This window comes from Lissotriton helveticus, chromosome 3_2 (genome assembly GCF_964261635.1).
Source record: "Lissotriton helveticus chromosome 3_2, aLisHel1.1, whole genome shotgun sequence".
NCBI lineage: Eukaryota > Metazoa > Chordata > Amphibia > Caudata > Salamandridae > Lissotriton > Lissotriton helveticus.
The window spans coordinates 48,475,829-48,502,626 of NC_136062.1; the positions used below are offsets into that span (position 1 = coordinate 48,475,829).

Below are 26,798 nucleotides of genomic sequence, written 5' to 3' on the forward strand. Positions count from 1 at the left end.
CCAGCTCCAATGGTTGTCCTACTGCACCGCGGGTAGAAACCTGCAAGAAATAGGCTATACAACTCGGGACTTAGGTCAAGGGTCGTTACACACACTACTATCACCAAAAAGCAAAATTCCCCCAATTGCGCCACCACTACTCAAGACGGCGCTCCAGTGTTGGAAAAATTCACTGCTCTATACATCAGGCTCTATTCCCTACGCTGAAAATATCCCACTACTGGGATACCAACCCCTGGTGGCAGACTCACAAAGGCAAGACTACAGGCCTGGTCGGAAGTTGGTGTGGACACAGTTGGTGCCTTGTTTAACAACAACACCTTTCTGGACCATGACAATTTCGTGCAAGCCACAGGAGCGCCAGGACACCTTTATTTAACACATGCCACGGTGTCGCACTACGTAAAAAAGACATTGGCTCATCAATGACAAGAGCCTCCATCACACAAATTTAATTCATAAACTCTATTATATGGGCATGGGGCGACACCTCATTAAATGGTTGTATATTGGTATCCGTGCACAGGCGTATATCCCACTCACCGACTTGAGGACGAACTGGGAGGAAACTACTGATTGTGCACTCTCCGATAAAGCGTGGGCGAGTATATTGGAGCATCCCAAGCGAGTGTCCCGCAACGCCAAATTCAAATTTATACAAAGTATGGTACTGCACAGATCCTATTTAACCCCGCGTCGATTGCACCCCATGTTTCCAGACACCCAACACTGCTGTCCTTGTTTGCAAGTCTGAGGAGGCAGGCTTCGTCCACATGCTATGGACTTGCCCCCCATCTTAGTAACTATTGGGAGGGGGTGCGTGATGCGATTGAAGAGGCAACACACTTACAGATTGCAGACAATATAACTGAATGCTTATTGGGACTCCGAAGGCGCACAAGCGCCCAAAAAGTTCAACTTCGCTTCCTAGATCTTGCCCTTATACTAGCTATATGCGCCATTACCATGCGATGGAAATCCGCAAGACCCCCCATGCTGTCCGCATGGTTGACGAAGTAATATGTTGGAGCAGCGTGGAGAGCGCAGCAATCAGGCAAGAAGAGGCACGAGGATTGCGCAAACGCCCAATTTAAATGGATTGGGGTACCACTCTGGAGGGGTTTAATAATCTGGACCTCTTCCCACACCATGTCAGTAAAGACCATTATGTGCTGCACTAGGCGGAGTAACTACCGAACAAAATCTAAGCCACATAAAACCTGCATAACACTAAAAAGAATTGACGAGCGTTACGTACACGAGTAGTTTTCCAAGTTAGTCACACGGAACTGGCGGGCCAGAAAGTGGGAGGGGGAGGGTGGATTAAAGGGGTAATGTTAGATGTTATGTTGATAATCTATTCATAGCAATGCCTTTCCTTATACATAGACCATATATAATGTTTTTGTATTAATGAGATGACTTCTGGTTGTGACTGCACTCACACACCATTATGCATATTCTAGCATGTGCTAGCAGTACGAAAACGAAAATGACCAACACAAAATGTCTGTAACAACAGACGAATACTATGTGTTACTCAATAAAGTTTATTTAAAAACAAATATGCTCTTATTCATGATTTACATTACCACGGTTTTGGTCTCCCATATATAACTATAGGTAATTGTGAAAGGGACGTTTCTACTCATCATATTATGACACCCAGTCAAGGGCGTAGGAGACACTAAAATTCTGGGGGGGACAGGGACAACCTTGTGGACTTCCCAGTGACCCTATACAAATCACCACCCGTTAAACAAATACAATCGCATACTTTCGAAGTGAAATATTGAGAAAAGCAGGCATGTTGTCACAGTTTGCATGCATGCTTGTTTGTTATTTCATATAGTAATCAGAAAGAATGTTAAAAAAACAAGTATATGAATCTTGCATCTTCATGCACCAAGCAAACAAAGGTCACAGACTTAGGGTGGGGGCATCGTGTTTGCAACTGCATTATGGTTTGAAAAATACCTGCTGCTGCATTCCTGGTCTCCAGCAATTTTCAGGCAACAATAAAAATGTGAAGATAACTTTGGTGATTATTGTCCTTTATTGAGAGAGATCGGAGGTTTGTCTAGTGGAAGTTTTGACTATGGTAAGGTAGCCACGGTGGGGTAATATGCCTGCTGTACCACGCAGATCACAAAATGCATATCATGTAAATAGGTCAGTGAGTTACTGCTTTTGTCTGAGAGATTCTTTTGGTATTTGCAGTTTATAAATTACAATCCTAACATAGAACAGTCAGCTATTAACCATCATCAAAGAACTGCACGAAAACTTCAAGGTATAGATTAGAACGTTATGATTTTTCCCCAGTCTTTCCTTATCCTGATGTTAGAAAATGGGTTAATTAGGATAGAAATCAATTTTGATTATTAAAGAGAACCCCACAACCATGGTGTTATGTTTTAAATTCTGAGTTTGTGCTTCTTTAGTGTTGCAAAGCCATCCTCTGCCCTGGGCACTCCCCAACGTTTTGCTGACTGGTACTGGTGGTACCTGACTGACCCTGGCCTCTGCCTGAACAGACACAGGGCCAGTGCTATTCTGAAAGAGACACCTAAAGATACTGTGAAAACACCTACATACACTAGGGTGCACTATGGGTTAGGGTACCCCTATGATTGGCATGGCCTCTCCTAAAAGGCCCTAGTACATATTAGGGCAGGGGGATTAGAACTACCTTTAAGCCCCTAGAATATAATAGGGCATGGCAGTTTTGAGGCCAGCAGCCCTTTCTGCGTTTGCATGTGTGCACTTCTGAATCCTGAGGTCAGTTTACAAGTAGCCCTGTGTTGTAGGACTGCTTTTAAAATGCAAATTGTGCCCAAACTCGACTTTTGGGTTTGGGGAACTTGCAAATTGATCAACTACAATGCTGGGGCAAAATTAAGTTAAGTGGAAAAATGTTTTCCACTTAACTATGGCTGTGTCATATTTGCCACATAATACATCATCTGCTGCATAATCTAACGATTTGACCCAAAACAACTTTGTTGCTCAAACGGATCAAAAATTACCAAGAGAAATGTGACTTATGTTGCTGTGAAGTGTAGGGCCCTTTGCAAAGGTTGACTGGTCACCTTTCCCACTGCTGCATTTGTATGTTACACAGGTACTAATGAGGCAAAAGCTTTGCAGAGGCTGTTAGTATGTATAAATATGTCAAAATAATAAAGTATCATAAAATGCACTGTATTACGCTGCAGCCTTTTTATTGTTGCATAATTTAGTCAACACTGCAACATCTTATTGGCCTCCATTGCTGCATAACTCCAGTGGCCCGAAAGCAGGCTGCACATGTTGAAAGTGTTTGTGCATGAAGCAGAGACCATGAAGTTTGCAAACTTAGAAGCTGATTACGATGGCAGGAGGACTTCAGTCCGTCCGCCATCGAATCGGGGAATGGGACCGCTGGCCTTCAAGGTGGCGGCCCCACGACAGGCATTACAATGTGACCGCCACTATGGCATTCGCAGGGCCTATCTTTTACATTGCAGCAGGTGCTGATGGCTGCATCATCTGCCGCAATGTAAAAAAGGACATGTTACATATATCACTGCACTACGTGGCAGGCACAATGCGGTGCCTGCCACATGGTGCAGTGATATGTAGGGGGGCATCTTGGATATCCCTGGGTCCCATGTCTGAGGGCTGAGGGGACAGGGGCCTGCTACGGGCCCCCAATGTCACTTTCCACCAACTTTTTCATGCGGGTGAACCGCCATGGATAGGCTGGTGGGTAAAGGGTATCGTAACCCCTACTGTGGTGGCTGGTAGGCACCACCAGCATTGTAGGAACCACGAGCCCCTCCGCCGCACTGGCGGGCTCAAGGTGCCAGTAGGGTGTGTGGCGGTGGTCTTTCCGACCGCCAGGGAACTACCCGCCATTGTAATATTGCTGGCGGTAATGCAGTCAACAATGGCGGTAGAACCACCACTGACGGGGTGACGGGGCAGTCCCACCTCCATTATAATCACCCCCTAAGTTTGGTGTGCATGCAAATCCTTCATTACTGATCCCTGGTGAGTTGCACCACTACTGCTAAAAAAGGCAATTGGAGGTACCAATGGGTGCGGTGGACTGGCCTCAAGGATCTTGTGACCTCAGTGACAGTCACTGTCGATGGTGTATCTAGGGTGTGCTTCTTTGTATGCCTGCTCGCAAGACTGGAGGTGAACTGCAGTATGGATTGTGGTGGACAGACCTTCAAGGTTAACTCACACTTGCCACCATTAGGGTCCACCTACGGTTGCTAAACACCAGGGCTTCTAAGGTCTATCGGGCCTTCTAAGGTGTAACATCAGAATGAGCTCTGTCAGGAGTGTGGTCTGGTGGACTGGTCATGAAGGCTGAAAATGGTGCTCAAGTTCCAAATTCAGCAGCTCTGGCCAGAGTGCCACATCCTCTCCCACACTGAACACCATACTGCCCCACTGAGAGAAACTTGCACTGCCTTAAGCTACAACTCAATTGTGCTGCAACTAAATTTAAATTATGCACTAGACAACAGTAAAATGCTGCCTGAAAAAAACGAAGAACACCCTGGAAAAAGCAAACACTCATAAGGAAAGCAAGAATAAGCAAAACATGTGAAATGTATTCAGGAACAACATGGTTACCTTAACAGTTTTAAACTCATTATTCAGAAATCAGTAAGTGATTTTGCCTGTAAATTTCAGGACATGGCTACAGGACCAGTCAGGAAGGGACCCCTTTCAATGTCCATTGCTTATATCCTTTCAAAATGTAAGCAGTTTCGTTTAAAAAAAAGACCACATCCCCGAACACAGAGACGCAGTACACATTTTATAAGCTAAAATAATTAAAACAGTTGAAAACGATCATATTAAACGTTTCTACTCCACTCATCAACCAGGTATTGCAGTCCCTTTAGGGATGGTGCACTTCCCCACTCTGGAAAAACAATGTTCTCCAAAGAAAGAAGAAAAAAAGAAAGTAGCGCTTTCACTGGCAAACTATGTAAAGTGGTGCTAATGTGTGTGGGTGTAAATAACAATCTGGCCTGTCTGCTGACCACTCTGTATACCTTTATTTAGGTATTTAATCATTTTTTCTCTCCGTCCTGAGGTTTTTCTATGGAATTATAAAACGATCAGCAAATGGGGACATTTCCAGCCAAAGTGTTCTTCCTATTTTGGATCCTTTTCACTGGGAAACAAATAAAGACAAAGAGAGGCAAGAGAGAGAACGTAAGAGCTGTCTCGAAATCAGAACTTAACAAGGAGGAAGACAGAGACAGAAAGAGATAGAGGAAAAAGAAAGAGAGAGGGGGAGGATGACCGCTGCCAGAGGCAGATCAGGACTCAGGAGAAGTTGACACTGTGCTTGCCTTCTCTGAGTATGAAAGAAAAGAGAAAGAGTTTTTTTCCTTCTCTGCCCTTTCCAGGACGTCGAGCCTTCCTGCAGCATAACAAAGGGCAGAGGGCGGGTGGCCTCTTTGACTCCAGGCAGGTCAAGTGCAGGGCCATTAGGTAGCACTTTCGCCTGTGAATAACAGAAGGGAGAGGGGACATTATTTTGTCCCCTCGTCCCCCCACACTTGTCCCCCGTGTCCCCCCCACTTTAAAATCTGGGGGGGGGTATATCCCCCTCATCCCCCACACTTCCTACGCCCATGCACCCAGTTGTACAATGTAGTATGAAGTTTTTTCCATCCTCTATCGGGGCCGATTTACAAGTTATTTGCGTGTGTAACTTTGGCTTACATTTTGAAACCGCTTTTTTTTATAGAAGTGAAAATACATTTCCCCCTCAAAATTCAGTTTTTGCAATCATAAAACGATTTAGGCACACCTAAGACTTTTGTGTGAGTTAATCTGCTCTCAAAGGCAGGGGAGTAAGTGCAGAGAGGACATTCAGCGGGATTTAAGGCCTTGTTTTTGTGCGCTCTCATAAACTCAAATACATATTTGTGGATCTTTACAAACTTCTAAGTAACTCTCGAGCAGGTTTATCAATGTATTTGTGTGTGCATGTTTGACTTGCATGTCCAAATATATTTGTTTACAAGTGCAAATCCTTTTTTTTTCATTTGCAAAATAAAATTTTTGCACTCGTAAAGATTTTGGAAACAACAACTTTTTTTGTGAGTTAATCTATTTTCAAAGATCTTGGTAATAGGTGGCAAATGGCAATTCAGGGGCTTGAATGCTCAAAGTAAGAGTCTGCGTACATGCCTTAACACATGTATAGCACATATTTGCGAACTTCCATAAACTTATAAGTGACCAATTCTACTCTGCAGAAAATGAGAAATTTACTCTTGGCAAGGGCATTGTGGGAAGGGAACGGAAAGCGTCCACTCGCCCCCAAAAATCCATGGGGCAATGAAGGAAATAGTTTCTTCATAGATATAATTTTTTCCACTTAAAGAAAAAAGTACATTTTCACTTGCATGGCAGATTTTCCACATAAGCAAACAAACACACCGATACTTGCTACTGCAAAAACGGAATTCACATAAGTTTTCCATGAGTGTGTCTGTCAACCTATAGGAGATGCCTGTCAAACCTTAGTGAACTCCAAACTGTAGCAAATCTAAACCAGTGCAAAGACACAAACATCTGAGTGTAGATTTGTTTTATTATTTTTCAGAATCAGCCCTCGATTTTCATTTGAGGGCTTTTAATGTTAGGGAAGAACAATACTTTAGTTGAATGTGCATACTCAAAATATGTGTTTTGTCAGTGTAGCTAGAGAGTCTGACATAAACTGCGAAGTGGTTTTATGCTTATAACTGTAAAACTAAAATGTCATCAGATGGAGAATGTCATATCTCATGGCAGGCGGTGTGTTGTCTGAGACAGCAGAAGTTTGAAACTTGTTGTAATGTTCAGTTGGTGAAACTGTATGTATGTAGTTACTATGCCACAGCTATCAACTGTAGTGCTAGAGGCACTCTTATGGTCTGACACCACGTGATAACCTTTGACTACCATTTTTTTAATTGACTTTGGTGTGTTATTCTATCCTAGCCTGAATGTACGACGTCCTGCATATACCTAGTTTATCTTGAAGATTTCTTCTCGTAGTTTTGAAGTGGGAGCTGTCACAGTGGAACAGCTTGCCAAGAACAGAAGGTTTGGGATGTGCATTTGAAAGCATGAAAGAGAAAGTTTTGGAATGTAATTTTTCGAGTGAAGTGTTATGAGCAGTGGTGCACAAATGTGCACTGTGTTGTACATTGAGAGGTGAAACGTGCAGTGGTGCACACATATGCACTGTGTTGTACATTGAGAGATCAAGTGTGTGATGCTATAGGCAGTGGTGCACAAATGTGCATTGCGTTGTACATTGGGAAGTATTATGAAGTTCTTACTATTGGCTTTGACATGGCCGCATGTCATCCTAAATTCTGACACTGCCTTGCTTGAGCTTTTATGCGCACACAGACAGGCCCCCAGAGTGTTTGAAAGTTGCTTGGGTTAATCACGTTCATGGTTTGTTTAGTGAGAGATTGTTTAATATACCCTGGAAGGCTTTTATAAACTTCGTCAAGATAAAGGCTGGAACATGTGAGAATGCAGAGGGAACGTGGAAACTCCTTCTTGCCATGGAATGCCTGCCTGGAGACTGGCCTGTTCAAGTAAGATTCCTTGGCACAGAGGGGAAGACTCTCAAACCTTCTAATGTGTTTTGAGACTATAAAGCCAGGGAATCTTGGCACGGAGCTTAGGAGCTCATTTGTGGGACAGACGTGCCACCACTAAAAGAACGTAACCTGAGCCTTGATCGAGAGTCCATTGCCTCGCTGTTAATGGGCTCCTCCAGCTTGAGTTGGCAAGGATGTCAAGTGAACGATTGGGCGAGGTGATTTGTTTCTGACTAGTGCCACTGTGATGCGTGGTTCCAGTGGCGGTGGTCATTTGAGGTGTTTTCTTTGTGATGTGTGAGTGACTCATAGTGCACATCCAAAGTAATCATTTGATGTATTTAGTGTATATATATCTTTCGGATCCATTGCAGGACGTCCAGTATTATTTGCTTGAGTTTTATCTCATATTGTTTTCTGCTTGTATTTCATATTATTTTCCATGCATTTAACTGTTACATTTACCAAGTGTGTTATTGCTTGCATATAAATATATATCTCTATATACATTTGAATGTTGTTCATTTGACATCTGGGAAAGCCTTTCTGTTAGAGAGCATTGCATAAATAAAACCCCAAGCCTTATTCTAAAAATAGAGTCTTTGCATTTAGTAAAGTGAAACCCTTTTCTAGGAGTTGTTGTGTTTTATGTCTCCTGCTTTGCCATGTTTGGGACACCGTGTGGGAGTGGTATTTGTCGAACTCTGTATAATCTGAAAGGTAAGCAAGATACCAACAAGTTAGAAATAAGTTGATACGGGTAGGAGGAGACAAAGCATGTGTTAAAGGTCATCAGCAGGTAAAAGACGAGAGGATGGCTCAAAGAACAACTGCATGTAGTCATGGCTGCAGCAGTAATTACGACAATAGTAGCATACAAGTTATTAGCAGCAGAAGACTAAAACGGTATTATGTGGGTGGCAAATGCTGCACAAAGACAGATTTGGTGGTCCCACCAAATTCCTCATGTTGTACCCTGAAATCCAACCACCATGAGCTCTTTGTTGGTTGGGCAGTCATAGTTATGGGTCCTTCCCCCAAACCCTGAGCTTCAGTAAATACCAAAGTTTACATTGTTTATATAACATTTACATTGTAAGTATTGTTCACCAAATCAGTATGTCGGAAAGGTACTGTCTAGAAATGTGTCTTTTCTTCATGGTCACTCTGGATGTTTTCCCTTCTTCTGGACCCTATTTTTGTTAATGTTAGAACCCTGTGCAGTGTGTCACTGATATTCAGTGGGTGTGCGCTGGTCCTAAAATAGTACTGCTAAAATTGGTTATAGGCAAAAGGTCTAGTAAACATTTCTGTAAGGCAAAAGTGGATAGCACAGAAAATGCATCGATGACATTGGAGTTAAATGCGTTTATACCACCCAGATATGATATAAATATATGGCTGTCAAAAGCAGCACTATGCTCTGGCTAGGCTGTAGAGTACATGTATTGAAGTGACGATTACAGCAGAAAAATGCCTTTATTAATGTAGAAAAAACTATTTTTATATAGTAAAAAGTCATGTTTAAAAGTGCACCTTGGAGGCCTGCAAGGCTGGGTGCTTAATATATGAAATGCCACACTACATAGTTGGTATAGGTTCCTCACAGTGACAAAGTATCCAAAAACTGTTTTCACTGTTTTGGTCCAGCTACATCCTCCAAGAACAGGCCAAGGTATAAGCTGTAGTCTGAGGCACTCATCCGTATGATAAAGATTAGTGTACATAGCAGTATTTGTGACCAAGAAAAGAACGTATTCTTGAAGAAATAGAATTAATTTCCAGTCTTTGACTTCTTCTTTATTTTGAAAGTCTTGTATGATCAGGGCCAATGGAATTATGCAATTCTGAGACCGCAGCTTTTTCTGCATAAATATGGATTTGCCAGGTTTGCCACATAATCCATAATCTACTGCAGATTTGAACAAAACAATTATTCTAGCTAGAAACATTCAAAGGTCATTAAAATTGCAGTAACCTTTGTTGCCGCCCAGTTGAAGGCCTTATGCAATGATTGGATGGTCATCTTTCAGTTCCCTATTACGGTATTTGGATGTTAACCTGGTACTAATGAGATGAAAGCAATGTTCCCTCTAATTGTTTTTCCTTTATGTGCGGCAATGAAGGTGCTTTGTTTACTACAGGCAAGACTGCATGCACTGAAGACAAGCAGCATTTTAATATGCAAGTATGTGCCACATGCAAGCTATCAAAATCAGTGGCATAGCAAGGGTCCCATAGTACCTAATCTAAGCCAGAAAAAATGGACTTCCCCTCACTTTTGGGTTGGTATTAAAAGAAACCCATTATTGGGGGTCAGTGAGCTCCATGCACCTCTGAACCCCAGTGACACTGAATCTTATTTCCTAAGTAGGCTCTGTGCACCTCTGAACCCTGGTGACACTGAATCTAATTTCCTAATCATTCTACCTATCATTCTTCACTATCATCATGAATCTCTTATCTCCTCCTCACACCTTTTCTTATCCCTATCCACTTCCAATATCTCTCTCTTTTTCTTGTTTGTCCTTATCTCGTTCCTCCCTTGCACCTCTTTATCTTCCGCACTTTTCTTTCTCCCTTTTCACTCTCCTCATCCAGCCTCCTGTCTTCAATCTACATTCTACCATTCTCTTTTCCCCAAACTCTCTCTAATCTCCCTGTCCTCTCTCTCTTATTCTATCCTTTCTCTATCAAATCTATATCTTGACTATGCTTCTTTCCTACTCATCTCGTTCATTATCTCGGACCTCCTTAATTTTCACCTTTCTCTACCTATCCCCTTTTAAAAAATGTGTTTTATTCAAGTTTTCAGTTTGTTGCATTTGAAGAACACAACTACAAAACAACCCCCACCACTCACTCGGATGACAGCTCTTACCCAGCAATCATGTGCAAAGTCACTTAACTACTGTACTAATGAATTTTGTTCCCTAGATTAACCCATTGAGCTAGTGTGTCTGGTGTTGCCCTGTCAGTATTCTAATTCTCCCTTTCAATCCTTTTCCTCCATTCTTGTTACCCATCACCTTTCGTTTGTTCTTATCAGCCTTCCTTCCTTTTTTGTCTCCTTTCTATGTTTCACACCTCTTTCTTTCATTATTTTCCTCACCATTTCCTGCTTATTTACGTCTTCTATTTACTGTTTCGCTCCCTTAGTTCACCCTCTACATTCATGCCCCCTCTACACTCAAATCTCCCCTTTCCCTCTCCCTCTCTCCCAAATCTTATTCTCGCTACATCTTCCTATTAGTTCTGTCCTTCCTATTGCTCCGTTTTTCTATCCCGCACCTTTTTTCTCTTTCCAGTCCCCATTCCTATCTTTTCTCATTTTCTCCACCCTCCCATCTTTACTTTCATTCTCTCTTTCCTACATCCTTTGTCCATTTTCTAATGCTGTGACTCATCTGCCTTTATTCTCTCTACTTCAGATCTCATTCTTACCTACCCTATTATGTCCCGTCCTAAATTTCCCTCCTCTATATCACTCCTCCGTAGTTGCCCACTCCTCCTTCCAACCTCTTTCTATCCAACTCTATTGCGTTCCAAAGTTCTGTTTTTCTTGATTTCCATTGTCTTTTCACCTCACCTATCACCTTCCACACGGTCTCCTCGTCCTCTTTGCTTTTTTACCTAATGACAAGCTCCTACACAAACCCAGTGAGTGAACTTTTATGATGACATCCCCCAGTCTGAGTACGCACTCTTACATGACATGGCCCAGACTCCTGCACCTTCTGACTCCAGGTTGCCTACTTCCAACCATTGCTGGCATATGGAGCCTAGGTTGCAAGCTGGCTCCCATTGGCCACAATGCATCGGCGGGCACCCTCAGGATGTGTCAGGCCTCGGAAGGTACCTCAACCCGAGTAAGCCTCACTGCGGGCATATGCATACCCTGCATTTCAAGAGATGAAATATGTGAAAGGCAGTGTGCAGGAGTGCCATTCAGAATTCAGGACCCATGTGCTGAGTTTCTCCTCTTCACAGAGCTGTAACTACATCCAACTGTGCTAATGTTCCTTCACTGAGCCCTCTGGAGCCTAGTGCTGATGTCCATATTCACTCTAGGTTCTCCACAGTACTGACACACTTCTTGTCTGTGATCCCTGCAAGCCAATCTATAAGCTCCTCATACCCCTGCCCCTGGGCTGACATGCCCCTCTCTGAGCCTCAGCCTTCCAAACTCTACCTCCAGTGCTGACACCCGCCCGCTAGTGAGAGCAGACTGATTCTCAGAACTCTATTTCACATGGGTATGCTTGGCTATTTATTCTCCTGACATTAACAAAAGCTAACAGCTAAAAGCTACACCCTGCGGAACTCATACCAACTCATTTGTGCTTAGTCTATCAACCTCAGAAGGATGAAAGGCTTGCCTTGAATCCCAAGCCCAAAATTCTCCTTAATCTGGCTCATTATTCCAAGAATAGAGCTCTTCCCAACCTGCGCTCTGCAGGTCTGGTGCTGCCACAAGATGCTGAAACTCTTGCCAAAACCACACAAGTGTCCTCTCCCTACCCCCTCTATGATGCCCTTGAGAATGACGGACTCCAAGGAGTGGAGGGAAGGTAGTGCATGAGCGAGATGCTGCTGGCAGTGGGAAAAAGGGGTTACAGAGTGAGGTGGAGGGCTGGGCCGAGGGCACCCTCAGGAGAGAGGCTAGTACCGGAGCCTCAGTAGTGGATTAGACATTTTAGGGGTGCTCTAAGCTGGGCCTGCCTCATCAGATCTACTCAACTATTGCCCTGTGGCCCTAAATACTGCACAGCTGTCTTTATTCGCTCTTCAGTGATATCAGCTAAAAGCAGGACAAGGGCAGGGATCTGGAGTTCTTGACTGACATGGACTAGACTCCTGTTCCTCTGGGCGACTGCTTTGGGAAACAGGATTTAGTTTCCAGACAAAACTATTTTTTTCAACATTGACAGATCTTACCTCCCGGCCCCTTCCAAACAGAGGCACACAGCACAAACAGGTATTTGAGCAGTGCTTTTCCAGCCCTAGCTGCTGCCAACAGAAGCCCAGGGCCCGACCTGGATCAACGTCAAGTACAGTGCTAATTTTACATTAGGATATAAACAGTTATTCAAATTTAAATTGAATAAAATTATATATTTCGTTTAAAAAAAAACCTCATATATTCAAAGAATTCACATATCAATTAAGGGGGCACTATTAAGCCCTTTGGAAAGTGTTTAAGTACATTTTATTTAAAAAGAAAAAGCCAAGTGACTTATTAACTGGAATGAGACTAGGAAAATCTTTCAAAAGCAGCACTGTCAAACATTGAGCTCATGGTATATATGGTATGTCTCCACTATGAGCAACACACTACTTTCATACCGCCTCTGGTGGCATACATGCAATAATCTTTTTTAGAGATCCCCCAATAACCTCCTTCTCCATGGATTCCCTCGCTACCACGCTCCAACAGTGTACTTCATCTCTCAAGTGCCCCTCTCTCCCTCACCAATAATTTGTTGGATAGCACTACTCATACCAGTTTTGGGTGTCAGAGCACTTCACATCACACATGTACATTATACAGAGACAATTAATCATATGTGTGTAAATCAGTCTATAGAAAATGTTAAATTTTTAGGAGTTCTTTTTTATATAGGACTGACTCTTTGTCATGCTATTGTTTTCAGCAGCACGTTTGCACGGTATTGTTGATTCTTTGGTAGCTGTTTTTACCCTCTTATTCGAGAGGGACTTAGATAGTTACAATTGGCTTAAGGCAGACAAATATCCTGTACACTGGTGTCTTCATTTGGCAATATTCACACCAAACATGTTTATGGCCATTCAGGTGTTGTGTGTTGGCATGTTTCTTGCCTTTATCAAAGTTGAAAAATTCTTCAGGATAGGGAGGTCTGTCTTTCTTACACTTATGAACAACCTTGTTATTGGAAATGTTTGAGTGTAAATAAAAAGGTACTTGTAAAAAAAATGGTATGATAACACTTTTGTACTAATAGAAATTCAAGATATTCTGTTCCCACTAGAACTGGCTTAAAGTGTAATCTGTGGTGTTGTATTATCTCATATAGCGGACAGGGAACCTACTTTAGCCCTCTGAGTCTCAGTGAAGTAGGTGGTGCCTTCTTACCTACTAACGCTGTCTCCTCCTCCCGTTTTATAAGAGCATCTTTGAGCTGTGACAAATGTATCAATATGTCATAACGAAAAGTAGTCAATCACAAGCACTCGAAGAAATTCTCCTTAATTAATATTCTGGAGACAGAATGCATCCTGTAAAACCTTGCAAATGGCTGAAAATGCAGACATGAAGGTCTTCTAGGGACAGGCCTCAGTTACTACATTCACATCTGCAAATCACCAGTATTGCAACCCCTATGCCTTATAAGGACTGCAAAACTTACAAAAGCAGAACACTGTGAAAAGGACATCATGGCAAACATGCAGTGTCTGTTCCCTTCAATGAGCACTCACTATACGCACAGTGGAAGCAATCCTTCACAATACCGGACCCGCATACCTGAACAGCTGTCTCTACTTCCACACACTCAAAAGACACCTCCGATCCGCCCAGCTCTCTCTCACCACCGTCCCACATATCAGCAAGACGAGAACAAGAGGAAAGTCCTTCTCCTGCCTTACAACCAAAGCCTGGAACACCATCCCCTTCCACCTTTGGCAATCTCCCACATTGCCCATGTTCAGGCAGGACCTCAATGCCTGGCTCCTCGGATGACCCAGGCACTCAATGGAGCCCTCACCGGTGAGTAGTTGCGCTTTACCAACCCTGACTGATTGGTTGAATCCGTCCCTTTTCGTATCGAAGTAGCTTTCATTAGTGCAGCAGCGACAATATCACCCGTGCTCATGGGGTGCGGGACCCACTGTACCACAATTATAGCTGTGTTTTTTATTGCCCAACTTGTGGCAATGGGCGCCAAACAGGAAAGCACAAGGCACCCTTACTACTTTCCTAACTGAATGTTTATGGCTAACAAGAACAGTCAGTAAACTGTCCAAGCATTCTATATTCCAAGAGTGGTGGCAAGGCAGTGATACATGCCAATGAAATTCACGAGGTAGGGGTTAAGACCCCTCTGACTCGATTCTCAAGGTAGCACAATGTTGACTTTGGTAGTTCATCATATTATTTTTTCCTCACAAGCCTGGCCCTTCCACGGTGCAACCTCGGATATGGAAAAAGTTTCATACAGCGGGTCCATGGCTTCAGCTATTTCCGAGGTTTTGCATTGCACATCGGAGACCTAGTTACAGCTCCATTTTTCACAATACCCATTTCACATTAATGCAATGTTAAGGTGATATGTGACTGAATGCAAAATGTTAGTTGAGCCAGGCAGCATTTCCATCATAAAACCAGCCTGGCACACAACAAAATAAAAATACAGTTCTGACTCAAAGTTTTACCCGGATCACACACAAAAAACGTGTCCTACTTTTAACAGAAATGATGGCTTATGCTTTGCTTCAAGCAGCCCCTCGGCACATAAGCAAGCCACAGCGTTAACATCTGTTAGTTTTTCTGCACAACAGTCTACGACTTTGCGAACTAACTTAGCCATACACATTTCTCCCTTCGGTGAAACTTAGATTGCTTACCTCCATCATCAAACAGCCACCATACATCAATGGTGCCTTTCCCCTGCTTCTTCTTAAACTGAGTGCTCGCTTCCACAAGCCGCTGGTTAAACTCGCCAACATGCATTGATTGAGCTGTGTTGACATCTAAAAAAGGAAAAGAAAATGATATTGATATTATTTTCTTTGACATTTCATCCAATTGAGCTGTCCAGCAAATGTCTAAAAAAAGAAATGTAAAGGTCTGCATAGGAAAGCAAATGTTTCATCACTTATTTATTCCTCCTGTTAACATATTCAAGTTCTTTTAGCAGAAGTACAAAGCATGCTTTTAAAAATACTAAAATACTAAACTCTCCATTTTGCACATTCTCTATTTTATTCTCATCTTGATTTAATTAATTATTTAATAAAAGTTATTTTCACATGGGCTTGTTGGAAACCCGTGGTAGGCGTAATGAATCTTGAGGAGGCCCCCTGCAAGGTACATGTATGGGCCCCTGCTCCCGATTTAATGGGGAGCTCTCAGGCCAGAGTACTATGCTGATGGGGCCACCTGCAGCTCGGGGGCCTACTGCACTGCGGGGGCTGCGAGAGCCTGTTTTACTCCAAAAGTTCAAGGTACAGTTATGCAGAAGGGTTGCTCACTCTTCACAGTACGAAACTTTAACGTCATTAAGAAAGTGCATAACTCACCTAACAGCTGAATTTGGAATTTGGTCATTGTTAGAACTGTCAGTCTTAACGTGGTCTTCCCCCAAACTTTTTGCCTTACTCCCCAATATCTTTTTACCTCGTTTTTGTTGGCCTTAAGACCATGTGCACTTTACCACCGTTAACCAGTGCTGAAGTGCCTGTGCTCGCTCCTTAAAACATGGTTACATCGGCTTATCCCCCAATTGGCATATTTACTTATAATATGTCCCTAGTAAAGTGGTACTACATGCACCCATGATCTGTAAATTAAATACTACTAGTGGACCTGTAGTACTTGTGGGGTCAACCACTTAAGTATCTTTGCAAACTGTCTCACACCTGCCATTGCAGCATGTTTGTGCCGTTTTAAACTGTCATTTCGACCTGGCAACATCAACCTTTTGCCAGGCCTAAACCTTCCTTTTTCAAATTGGCGGCTGCTGCCATATGATGTAGGGGGACATGTTGGGAATAATAAAAATTAAATAAAAAAGACCAAGCATGAGAGAAGCACCAGGATTGGCCTGAGTGGGCTGCTCTGATGATCGCTCTGGCACAGGGAGTCTGTGCCGTTTCTCCACCCAGCTGTGGAATGCTGCTGGGCAGCTGGGTTAGAGAAACCCAAGTGCCCATATCAGTTTGGCCGTTCTAAAATGGCCGACCAAACCAACATACGCACTTACAGTGTCCACCACTCCTCCTATCTTCCATGGCCGGGCACACTTTGCTTTAGACGGGCATCGGCTTAGTCAGTAAAATAAAATGATAATAAAAGTCTTTTATAATCATTTTATTTTTGCTCGCTCGCAGTGGAGCGATGCCCCTCCGCCATTACAGAGGAGCTGCTGCTGCTTTTTAATACATTTAAGTCAACCCTAGCGTAGGCCCTACACAGCATTAGGGCAGAGTACAATGTATTTAAAAAATAGGATATGCACTTTTTAGTTTTAAATGTCCTAATAGTGAAAAACTCTTAAATTCGTTTTTCACTGTTGCAAGGCCTATCTCTCCCATAGGATAACATTGGTATTACATTATTACATATAATAAGGATAACTTCTAAAAAGCAAACTGGTAACTCATTCATGTTTGGTGTCTTTGGAATTGTTATGAAAAAACCTCTTTTATGGTAAAGTAAGATTTTGAATTACCATTTTGAAAAGGACATTTTTAGAAAGTTAGCATTTTCCTGCCTTGGCCACTTAGTTCCTCTAGCCTGTCTCTGGGTCACATGACTAGGTGTAGTTGGCATTTGATCTCTGTGTATTCCTCCAAGACAGCCACACACAATAGAGAGCTTAGATGTGCTTGGATGGGCCATCACTGGCAGGATGGGGGCGGAGCTGAGCACAGCCCCACTTACAGCTAAATAGGCTGTGTCCTGCCTTCACACAAAGGTGTGCACACCCCCTGTAGTTATTCTGGCACCAGGGTAGGGGAGGCATGAAGCCTGAGTACTTCAAAGGGAAACTTCTAGAAGCTGTTCCCACTTCAAAGAAGGAACTAGATCTAAATATTGGACCTTAGACACCACTTCTTCAGTACATTTCTGGACCTGTGGAAGACTCTGCCAGGAAGGACTGCTGTGCTGCTGAAATGACAGACACTCTTATGGACTGCTGCTCTGAAGGACTGCCCTTTTGTGTTGACCTGCAGCTCTGCTTCCCTCTTGTCTGGGAAAGAAGGAGTGGCCCAACAACCTGTACCCAGGACCTCAAGAGTGAATCCAAGGGCTATTCTCTTGTAGCCAGCAGCTGGACTATGTAACTGTGAGTCCTACTTTGCCAAGTGGTACCACACCAGTCCTGGCCTCAAGGAAGTGGGCCTGAAAGTGCTCTGCCAGCCCATCTGTGGACCCAGCAGAACCGACGCATCTCCTCTGCTGCAAAACAGAACCAATGGATCGCCTGTGCTGCAGGGACTGTCCTAGCGCAAGGACTTCGCATCACTCTAGCTTGCAGGCCCTTGCATCGCAAGCCCTTGATGGCGGGATCCTTGACGAGAATGCCATAATCCTCATCACAAGCCCCGCACCTTCTTTGAAACCAGCTGGTGTGTAATGGAACCTCAACACATAACTTTGAGTCGTAACCCCACTAGTCGATGGCCTCATTGATGATGATGCAGGTCCTTGCATCTCAGTCTTGCTGCTCCTTGGAGCTAACACTGCGTGATGCATCTCCGAGCAGGACCTCACATCGACTCAGCTGCCTGACGCATCCTCGACACAGGACCTCCCAACGCTCCCCAACCAGTATTTGAGGTATTCCTGTTCAACTGGCCGAACTGGGTCCCTGTAGCCAGTCTGTGCTCCACCCATGTCGGCCTGAACTTGTAACTTTGTCCCGGTCCGGAGCGTCCAGATAGCCTCAGTTGCCACATTATACTTTTTGGTGCTATATTTAATGAAATCTTTAAAACTGCATATCTCCGGATCTACTGATTGGATTATTGTTGTTTTGTTATTGTTTTATTTATTTAAATTGACTCCATGTTTGTAAATTGGTGTGGGGTTTTTCTTGTATGGTGTTTTCACTTTATTACTGTTTCGGGTGCTGCATTAATACTTTACATTTTGCCTTTAAATTAAGACAGACTGCTCTGTGCCAAGCTACCAGAGTGCTGAGCAGAGGTTAATTTGGGGTTTGCTTGTGGCTTCATCCTGACAAGGATTGTGGTTGCTGCTTGAGTAGGGTTTCCCTCCCCTCAACTAGTAACCCAATTTCTTACAGTAATTTAAAGGTGAACATCTAATTTGAAAATGAATTGTAAGTATCATTTGAGAAATGTGCCCAGGAAGGGGGCTGAGAAAAAAATACACAAAGGATAGGAAATAGGAGAAAGAGAAAGATTTTGCAAATGATTTCATTTACTTTGTGGCTCAGACATTGAACCAATAGGGGCATTTCCTCTAGCACTTCAGACAGATCGAAAATTAATCTATTCTCTACATGCTCAGAGGCTATTTTCAGCAAAAGATTAAACAAAAATATCAAAAAAGACAATTAATATTTCATGTCACATTGCATTCTAGAGCAAGTAAGATACAAAATAGTAGCAGAAAACCTAAATCGGAAAAGAGAATAAGTGATTTAAAAGAGTACTCTCTGACTATCATGACCACTACAGAGCAAAGATTGTACTTGATATTATTATTACAGCTTGTAGAGCGCACGGCTACCTCCAACGGAAGTGTCCCGGCGCAAGTAGTGCATTTAACCTATGGAGAGAGATCAAGGAGACTGGGTGCACTAGGGAAGACTGAAGAGCCATGTTTTTAAAGCTTTCTTAAACATGGATTCCGATTTGGTCTTCCTCAGATGCTAAGGCATAGAGTATCAGAGTGTCGCAGTTTTGACCAAAAAGGCCGGGCCACCAATCCTGGCCTTCGCAAACTGTGGAATAACCAGAGGTTTCTGGTCATTCGATCTGAGTACTCTATTCTTACTATATTTTGAAGTCTCTGCCTCAAATACTTGGGGCCAGTGTCATTCATTGCTCTGTGGGCCAATGTGAGTGCTTTATATTCTATTCTTATTTTCACAGGCAACCAATGTAGACTAAGCAAATGAGGGATAATGTGGTGACACAATGGCACATACCGGACAAGCCTTGCTGCTGCGTTTTGAATAATCTGTAGCCTTCTGAGCAGATACTCAGAAATACCCAGATAGAGGCTGTTCACATATTCAAGATGGGAGGTGACTAATGCATGCACCACAGTCTTCCTGCAATCCATTGGCAGAAAGTGAAGAAAGCTCCATAGAGCCTTCAACTTCCAAAAGCATTGAGCGGAAACATGGGAGATTTGCACTTTGTCATTCCATTGTGCATCAAACTTGAAACCCAAATTCCTAGCAGAGGTAACTGGAAGAGGAGGTGGATTTAACTCAGCTGGCCACCAAAGTTCTGGCGGGGGAGTGGCGGACTGGTTAAAAAACAAAACCTCTGTTTTATCGGTGTTCAATTTTAAGTAGATGTCCGTCATCCATGACGAGATATTAAGAAGACACTGCTTACAAATGACAAAGGCTGTCTCACTGTGATCTCTGAAAGAGAACACCAATTGCGTGTCGTCGGCATACGAGACGACCTTCACCCCACTTTGCTCAATAATTGCCACAAGGGGAGTGAGGTACAAATTAAAAAGCGATGGACTCAAAGCAGAGCCATGAGGATGGAGGGTCACCGGCTGGGTACGCCCCTCTAGAAATGAGCAAAACCAGGCCCAGACCGTTCCCGTCACCCCTAGACATTTAAGTCTATTTAAGAGAATCCTGTGTGACACTGTATCAAAAGCTGTGGATAAGTACAGCAGCACCAGCATCGCACTGCTTCCTTGATCTAAAGTTTCATGGATAGTCTCTGCGACTTCAAGTAGAGCAGTCTCCGTGCTATAACCAGATCTAAATCCAGACTGAGAGTCGTGCAGATGATGGTTCGACTGGATATAACATACATACCTGTCAAAAACAAGCTTTTGCAAAGCCAATAGATCTGGCATCGGCTTTGTCAATATTTGTTTCGTCTTTTCAAAAGTTTTGAAAATAATTTTGGTATCAAAAAGCACACCTTTCTGTAACGGACCCTGGCATGCAACAGAACAAATTAATGCATGGATGTTCTTCTTATGAAAGGGTAGAATGCTGTTGCTTGTTACCTATTGGCTGAACCAGGCAATGTGCTTTGTTAGGAGGAAGAAACATGTAAATAACATAGCAATAAACCAATGAATGAAGAGGGCTGACTTAAGGTCCATATTAGTAAGTATATTAGGCGTATTATTTTTGTAAGGGAGAGGATGAGGCGCAGAGGACAGAGCTACCTCTCAGGTGCTGGGTTCTGGCTTTGAGTCTCAGTTTCGGCTCAACAACCTTTGATTCTGGGTAAATCACTTAATCTTCCTGAGCCCATAGACAGCACCTGGATACTCCCACGAATGATAAGCCATGCTATATAAATCTACACATTTAATTTAAAATCAAAAGGTCTTGGCTAATGCTAAAGTAAAAGAAATTTGTCTAGAAGTAGTTAGAGGCCAGGTCCTCCTCCCCCGTAGCCGCGCCCGTGCCCGCCCACACACATCATGTACGCCATATCACATACGCCGTGGAGTCGCGGTTGCTGGGTCTGCTCTATGCGAGTTTGGGCATGTTTTAGCTTACGGACCTATGATCCTTCATGGCTGTTTGACCTCTGAACCCTGCTCTACAGGCCTCAGTCTTCTCAAGGATTTACAGACCGGATTGCTGGACTGCAGTTCACCATCAAGTGCTACCCCGGCCCCAACTAGGTTACTGCCACTATCCTTGTCCTCTGCCACTGCACCTGGCTTGCTGGTGGAAGTGGGCGGATTCAGGTGTATGGCAGGGCAGTTGGGTGTGGGGATAGTGGTGGTTGTGCTGCGTGTTGTGTTCTTGCTTGGGGGTATGTCATCATATTTGGGCCTCATTGGACCTCACTTGTGGGAGTGGTTACGGATAAAGTGGATTCCACCAACTTTCAGCACGTCTTCGGCACGTCGCTACCCGTTGATCACCATGCAACTCCAGCAGGATTGGATTGCTAACGTAAAGTCAGAGATTTCTGACATTTGACGTGTGGGTGGAGGCGGAAGCGTCAGTGTGGTTGGGGACAGAAGGTAAGTTATCAATCGCTGTTGGGAGCTCGCACTTTGTTTTTTGCTGTGATTTGTCGTTCTGTGGAAGTCGTGGTTGGAGCGAGAACCATTCCTGGTTGTTTCTGCCATTATTAGGAGGTAACTTGTGTTGTTTAACAATCCCTAAAAGGCATTGTCTCCAATGGGGGGAGATGGGTGGCTGCGATCATTATTACCACCACTGAAGATTTTGTGTCACAAGACCCCAACCTTTTAAGCAACCTTCATTCCCCACTATTTTCTAATTTAGTTAATCCTATATCAATAGTATGGATAAGTGAAAGACTGCAGGAGATCCTGTCCTCACACAAAAGCCCACCAGCATTGACACTATGCTGGAAAGAGTCATTGGGGTTGTGGTCAACAGAATTGATCTGAAAGAATGCAGGCTGCCGATGGGTCTGTCATGCTGACCCGGAAAAGCGCAAGATCAGCACGACATCGCTGGTAGGGGTGTGGAGCATGCTTTGAGGAAAGGTGGAATGGAAGCAGCTGATGAAGGCTCCATATCCACGCCTAGTGTCTCTCTACCCACTAAATTAAATGGGCCCTTTTTTGAGTCCTCACAATCTTTTTTCACCTCTTGAACCAGCCAGAAAACCTAAGAGATGTAGCAGGTATTCTGCTAGAGAAAAAGTACAGCCGAATAAATCTGCACAGGGAAAGGAGCAAATATCGTTGAGCGTTGGACATTCTGATCTTTAGACAATATTCCATTGGTTAGTGACAATCATAGATAACCAATTTAGCCTAATCAGAGTGCGCCCGGACTCAATTCAATCACGTTTAGCCTCCTCGTTTATTACCCAATGCCATACATCCACTGGGGGAATTAATCACCTGACTGCCTCGAATTCATCCGATACTGGGAAAAGACATTGTATGAGAGCGGGCCCTAATAGCCAAGAAAACCAAGCGCAGTTGCAGCCCTTAGTATGTTCTTCTGACTAGGTGCAAGGGGGCATACTAGTGTAAAATGTGGAAAGGATGGTCTTGGCCATAAACAGATTTCCCCGCCCAGCAACTACCTGTTGTGGCACCTCTCCTTCCCGCTGGTCATTGTAAACAAAGGCCTATGGACCCCGAACCAAGCTTGCACGCAGTCATGTCCTTTCGCCCAAAGACTCCATCTTCCACCCGAATCTACTCCTATCTACGCTGGACAGTGGCTGTCTTGACGGGGCTGCATCCCTTACCCTGGGAGCAGTGGAATCAACAAATTAGCTCATTCGTAAAAACAAAGCACTGGTGTTACTCCAAAGGAGGAGCAAGTAACTTTGACTCTGATAATATAATCATGGCAGGACATGAAGACTGGCTGGGTTTTATTTAAAAAACTGTTGATGGGAACTGCTTTGTGCTAAACCTTACGTGACCTGAAATGGCTAGGCGATTGATTCATTGCAATTCCCATAGGGCAGATCAAGGCATAGGCATTGAGGTGCCTCCATTAGGTTTTTTCTATCCACCCCCTCCAAGGCAAGGGATAGGGAATTTCAGAAATATGTGCCCAAACTATAATGTCCAGATGGTTCCACCCAATAGATGTATTGATTCACCAGTGGCGTTGAGGAACAGATTCCAGTCATTAGAGGATTTGTATGAAAACGATTAACTTGTTTCTGTACCTGTGAGCCCTGCACAGACCATGGTTGGGCTCCCAGCTGCTAGTGCAATTATGAGGATCAATGAACCTGAATAAACAACCTGCCCTTTTAAAAATATGTAGCTGGAATATCGCTGGGTTGGGTAACAGGAGAGAGAATGTGCCCTTGTTAGATGTTATTATTAAATACCAGACTGCGGGATTACAAGATACCTGAGACCCTGACAATTGTTTTTATTTAGATGGGTACACCACCTTTTTCTCACCTGTGGGCAGGGCGAAGAGTGACCTCCTCACCTCCTTGAGTTTAAGGTGTATCCCTTCCCAAATTGCTATGGGTCATAGTAATAAGTTCATTTAGATTTTTTAGGGCTTAACAAGCATACTGCTATACATTTTTAGAATTCTTTTGATCAGATATTTACTATAGAGCATGTATGCACCTTCAAGACATTTTTAAAAGCTTTTGAGGAAAAGCACACATCATCCTATTCGGTTATTTTAATGGGTGACTTCAATTTACACTTATGTTCGCTAGGTTGTTATGATTATGAAAGCCACCCAAATTTAGACTCCATTTGGGGTGATCACTTCCAACATTCGACCAAAGGAAGTACCCTCGATGAGATTTTAGCAGATTTTAATCTGATGTCAACAAGAGAGGGTCAAGAAGGGTCCATTATGCCTACATTTAAAGGAAGGGGGCAAATACGGTTATTGATTATGTTTGTGTCGGCCTATTTAGCCCAGTTTATGTGTAGTTTTAATGTGCAGTAGTCTTAGTTTAGTGACCAGAACACCCTAATCCTATTTTTGGAATACGGGAGACCACTTACTCTGTTTAAAAATATTGGTTCAAACCACAGTGATATTGCACCGCAGGATCATTGGCGGAGGTCAAGATAGAATAAGGTTTTGCATGACTCCTTTTTAAACACCATTTATTCCACTTGTGACGTTGAATTTCAGTGTTGTCTGAGCAGCACTGGGGATGACAAACTTTCCTTAAACGCATACAGAAGGATTCAAAAACAGATCAAGAGTAATCTTAGGGCTACTAGGGGATAGATGGCTAATACTGGGGAGAAGTGGTTTGCCTCAAACTGCTCCAAGGCCCAGAAGAACCTGATTATGGCCCTAAAGAAAGTCCCTAGAGAAAGGGTGGAGGTAGCTAGGAGTCAGAAATATTATAAACATACTATTGCATCCCCTAAGAGAGAGATCAAGGAGAAAGCTTGGGAGGTTCTTTTGACCCCAGATACCCTTAGTAATAGCGCATCATTTTGGGACATCATTAACTGACCCTTCTTTTCAGGAGTAGGAAACAGTATAGTAGATTGCACAATCCCTGGGGACGCTTGGGTAAAATACTTCTCTGAGATCTATGGAAGATCAGCAGAGGCTCCCCCCCCACTCTACCCCTGCGTCAACAGAGGGAGGTTTCTAACCCTTGTTTTGCATTGAAGTAAGTAAGGAGTGCCATACAAGCAATGACCGAGAACAAGGCTCCTGGGCCAGACGGGGACCCTGCTGACATTTTCAAACATGACTCACCGGTTATTTTTTGTCCTTTGTGTCCCTAGAATCCCAACTGGTTTGATCCTTGATAAACACTTCTAAAGCTTGTGTACAGTAGACAGCAGACAAGGCCTCATTCAGACACTGACAGAAGGTTCTTCCTCTTTTGTTTTTCATGTTCAAATGTGTTCTGAAGTCTCTGGAGTCTTACTTCTAGAAGTAACTCACTAGTGCATGGTAAATTAAATGGATTCCCTCTTTAATAAATCCTACTAATGATAATTAGCACTATAAGGTTTGCCATCATGAGGAGTATACAGGATTATTCGCATACCTTAAATGCGGAGGGCAAACAGCCCAGCACTGACTGCAAGCACAATTTATGTTTTTGAAAAGCATCACCTTTTGTGTTTTTCATATAATTTTGAAAGCTCAGTCAACATCTTTGATAGAAAGAGAACAGGTACATCAAAAATAGTCATGTTCCTCTCTCCCCACAAAGGACGAAAATGTTGCTTTTTGCACTGATTTTCAAAACCATTGTAAGAAAATATAATTGTCAACTTTGATGGAATGTTAAAGAAAAAACGCCGTGAGCTTCTCCGACATAAATTTCAGCAACAGAGTTCCCTGGAGTCACACTGGTAGTCCTAGGTTCAGTAATGGAACACGGCTCAAGCAGCAGGGCTGGCCTCTGAGGATTTAAGGCAGGCTTCAGGCAGCAAAGTAGTCTTTCCAGGTGCAGCAAAGCAGTCTTTTGAAGTACACAGCAGGTCACAGCAGCAGGCAGTCCTCAGACTGCTTCTGCAGGTGTAGAATGTGTACTGAGGAGTGAGTCTTAGGGTCCTATTTTTATACCTGTGCCTTCTTTAAAGGAGGAGAAGTTTCTAGAAACTTCCCTATGTAGTGCTTGAAGTTTCCTGCCTCTCCTGCCCTGGCTCCAGGCTGGTTGCATAAACAATGCAGTGTTGACAAGTCATTTGTGTAAGTTGCAAGTGGGGCTGTGTCCACCTCCGCCACCCCAACCTGCAAGGGATGGCCTATCCAAGCACACCTGATCCCTATTGTAAAAAATATATAATAAAACGTATTAAATGTAATAAGGCAACTCAATCTTATCTTATGGGAGAAGTAGGCCTCACAGTAATGAAAAATGAATTTAGGAGTTTTTCACTCCCAGTACATGTAAAATGTACATGTCTAACCTTTTAATTACAATGCACCCTGCCCTATGGGCTGCCTAGTGCTTACTGTGGAGTTTTTCTCATAGGTGAGTATTCCACTGTGTGACTGCACCTCGCCTACTAGAATGTACAGGCACATGTGTAGAATTCTGGAGGGTGGAATGTGGGACACTCGTGCTGGAACGCGTCGACGAGGAGGCGGTTGTACAGTCGTTCTCCTCATGTCTGCTGGTATGAAGGGTCCTGGGTTTGGAATCAAGACTGCTTAAGAAGTTGCATTGTGCGTCAGGTTATTACTACCACAAGAATTCCGGCGACGATTCCCAGGACCATAGAGGAACCCATCACCTTTGGCCAAAAGTACGAAGGTTCAATTTTACTAGGCGTTAGGGCACTTAATTGAGCAGCAACCACACCAGTAGTTCACAAGAACGTTAGTGCGATTAGATTGGAAGTTTTTTTTATTTTACAACTTAGCCATTTGGCACTGCTCTTACGAGTGCTAGGTTCCCAACTGCCATTAGTGCGATGCGTGCCAGAGTAGAACTGTTACAACTAGTCCTAACGGTACGTTCCGTCCACCCCTTTTCCCTGCCCCTTGTTGGACTCTTCCACCCTGAAGCTCATACAACTAGTCCTAACGGTATGTTCCGTCCACCCCTTTTCCCTGCCCCTTGTTGGACTCTTCCACCCTGAAGCTCATTGTGGAATGTTGGTGTGTAAATTAGTGAGGAGAGTGGATGGTCATTAAATGGTACCTTTCTTGAATCTTCCTGCGTCCTGTCATCATTCAAGAATTTCAACAAGAACGCGTGAGGAAAACAGCACAAGGAGAGTCTTCCCATCCCCAGCACAGAAACTTAGAAACCAGCATGCCCTTCAATTGTTGGTGCGCGAGGAGACTTAACGGCATTGTGACGCATGCC

General features: G+C 43.5%; 1 protein-coding gene across 3 annotated transcripts in view; it reads right to left on the minus strand.

Annotated features, from left to right (window-relative positions):
- The window catches only part of SLC12A1 (solute carrier family 12 member 1), a 425,119-nt gene that overhangs the window by 39,736 nt on the left and 358,585 nt on the right, over positions 1 to 26,798 (minus strand). For all 3 annotated transcript variants that reach the window (XM_078684807.1, XM_078684808.1, XM_078684809.1), the window contains exon 22: positions 15,231 to 15,356. In XM_078684807.1, the coding sequence (XP_078540933.1) occupies positions 15,231 to 15,356 (126 nt within the window). The remainder of the gene's footprint in view (positions 1 to 15,230; positions 15,357 to 26,798) is intronic.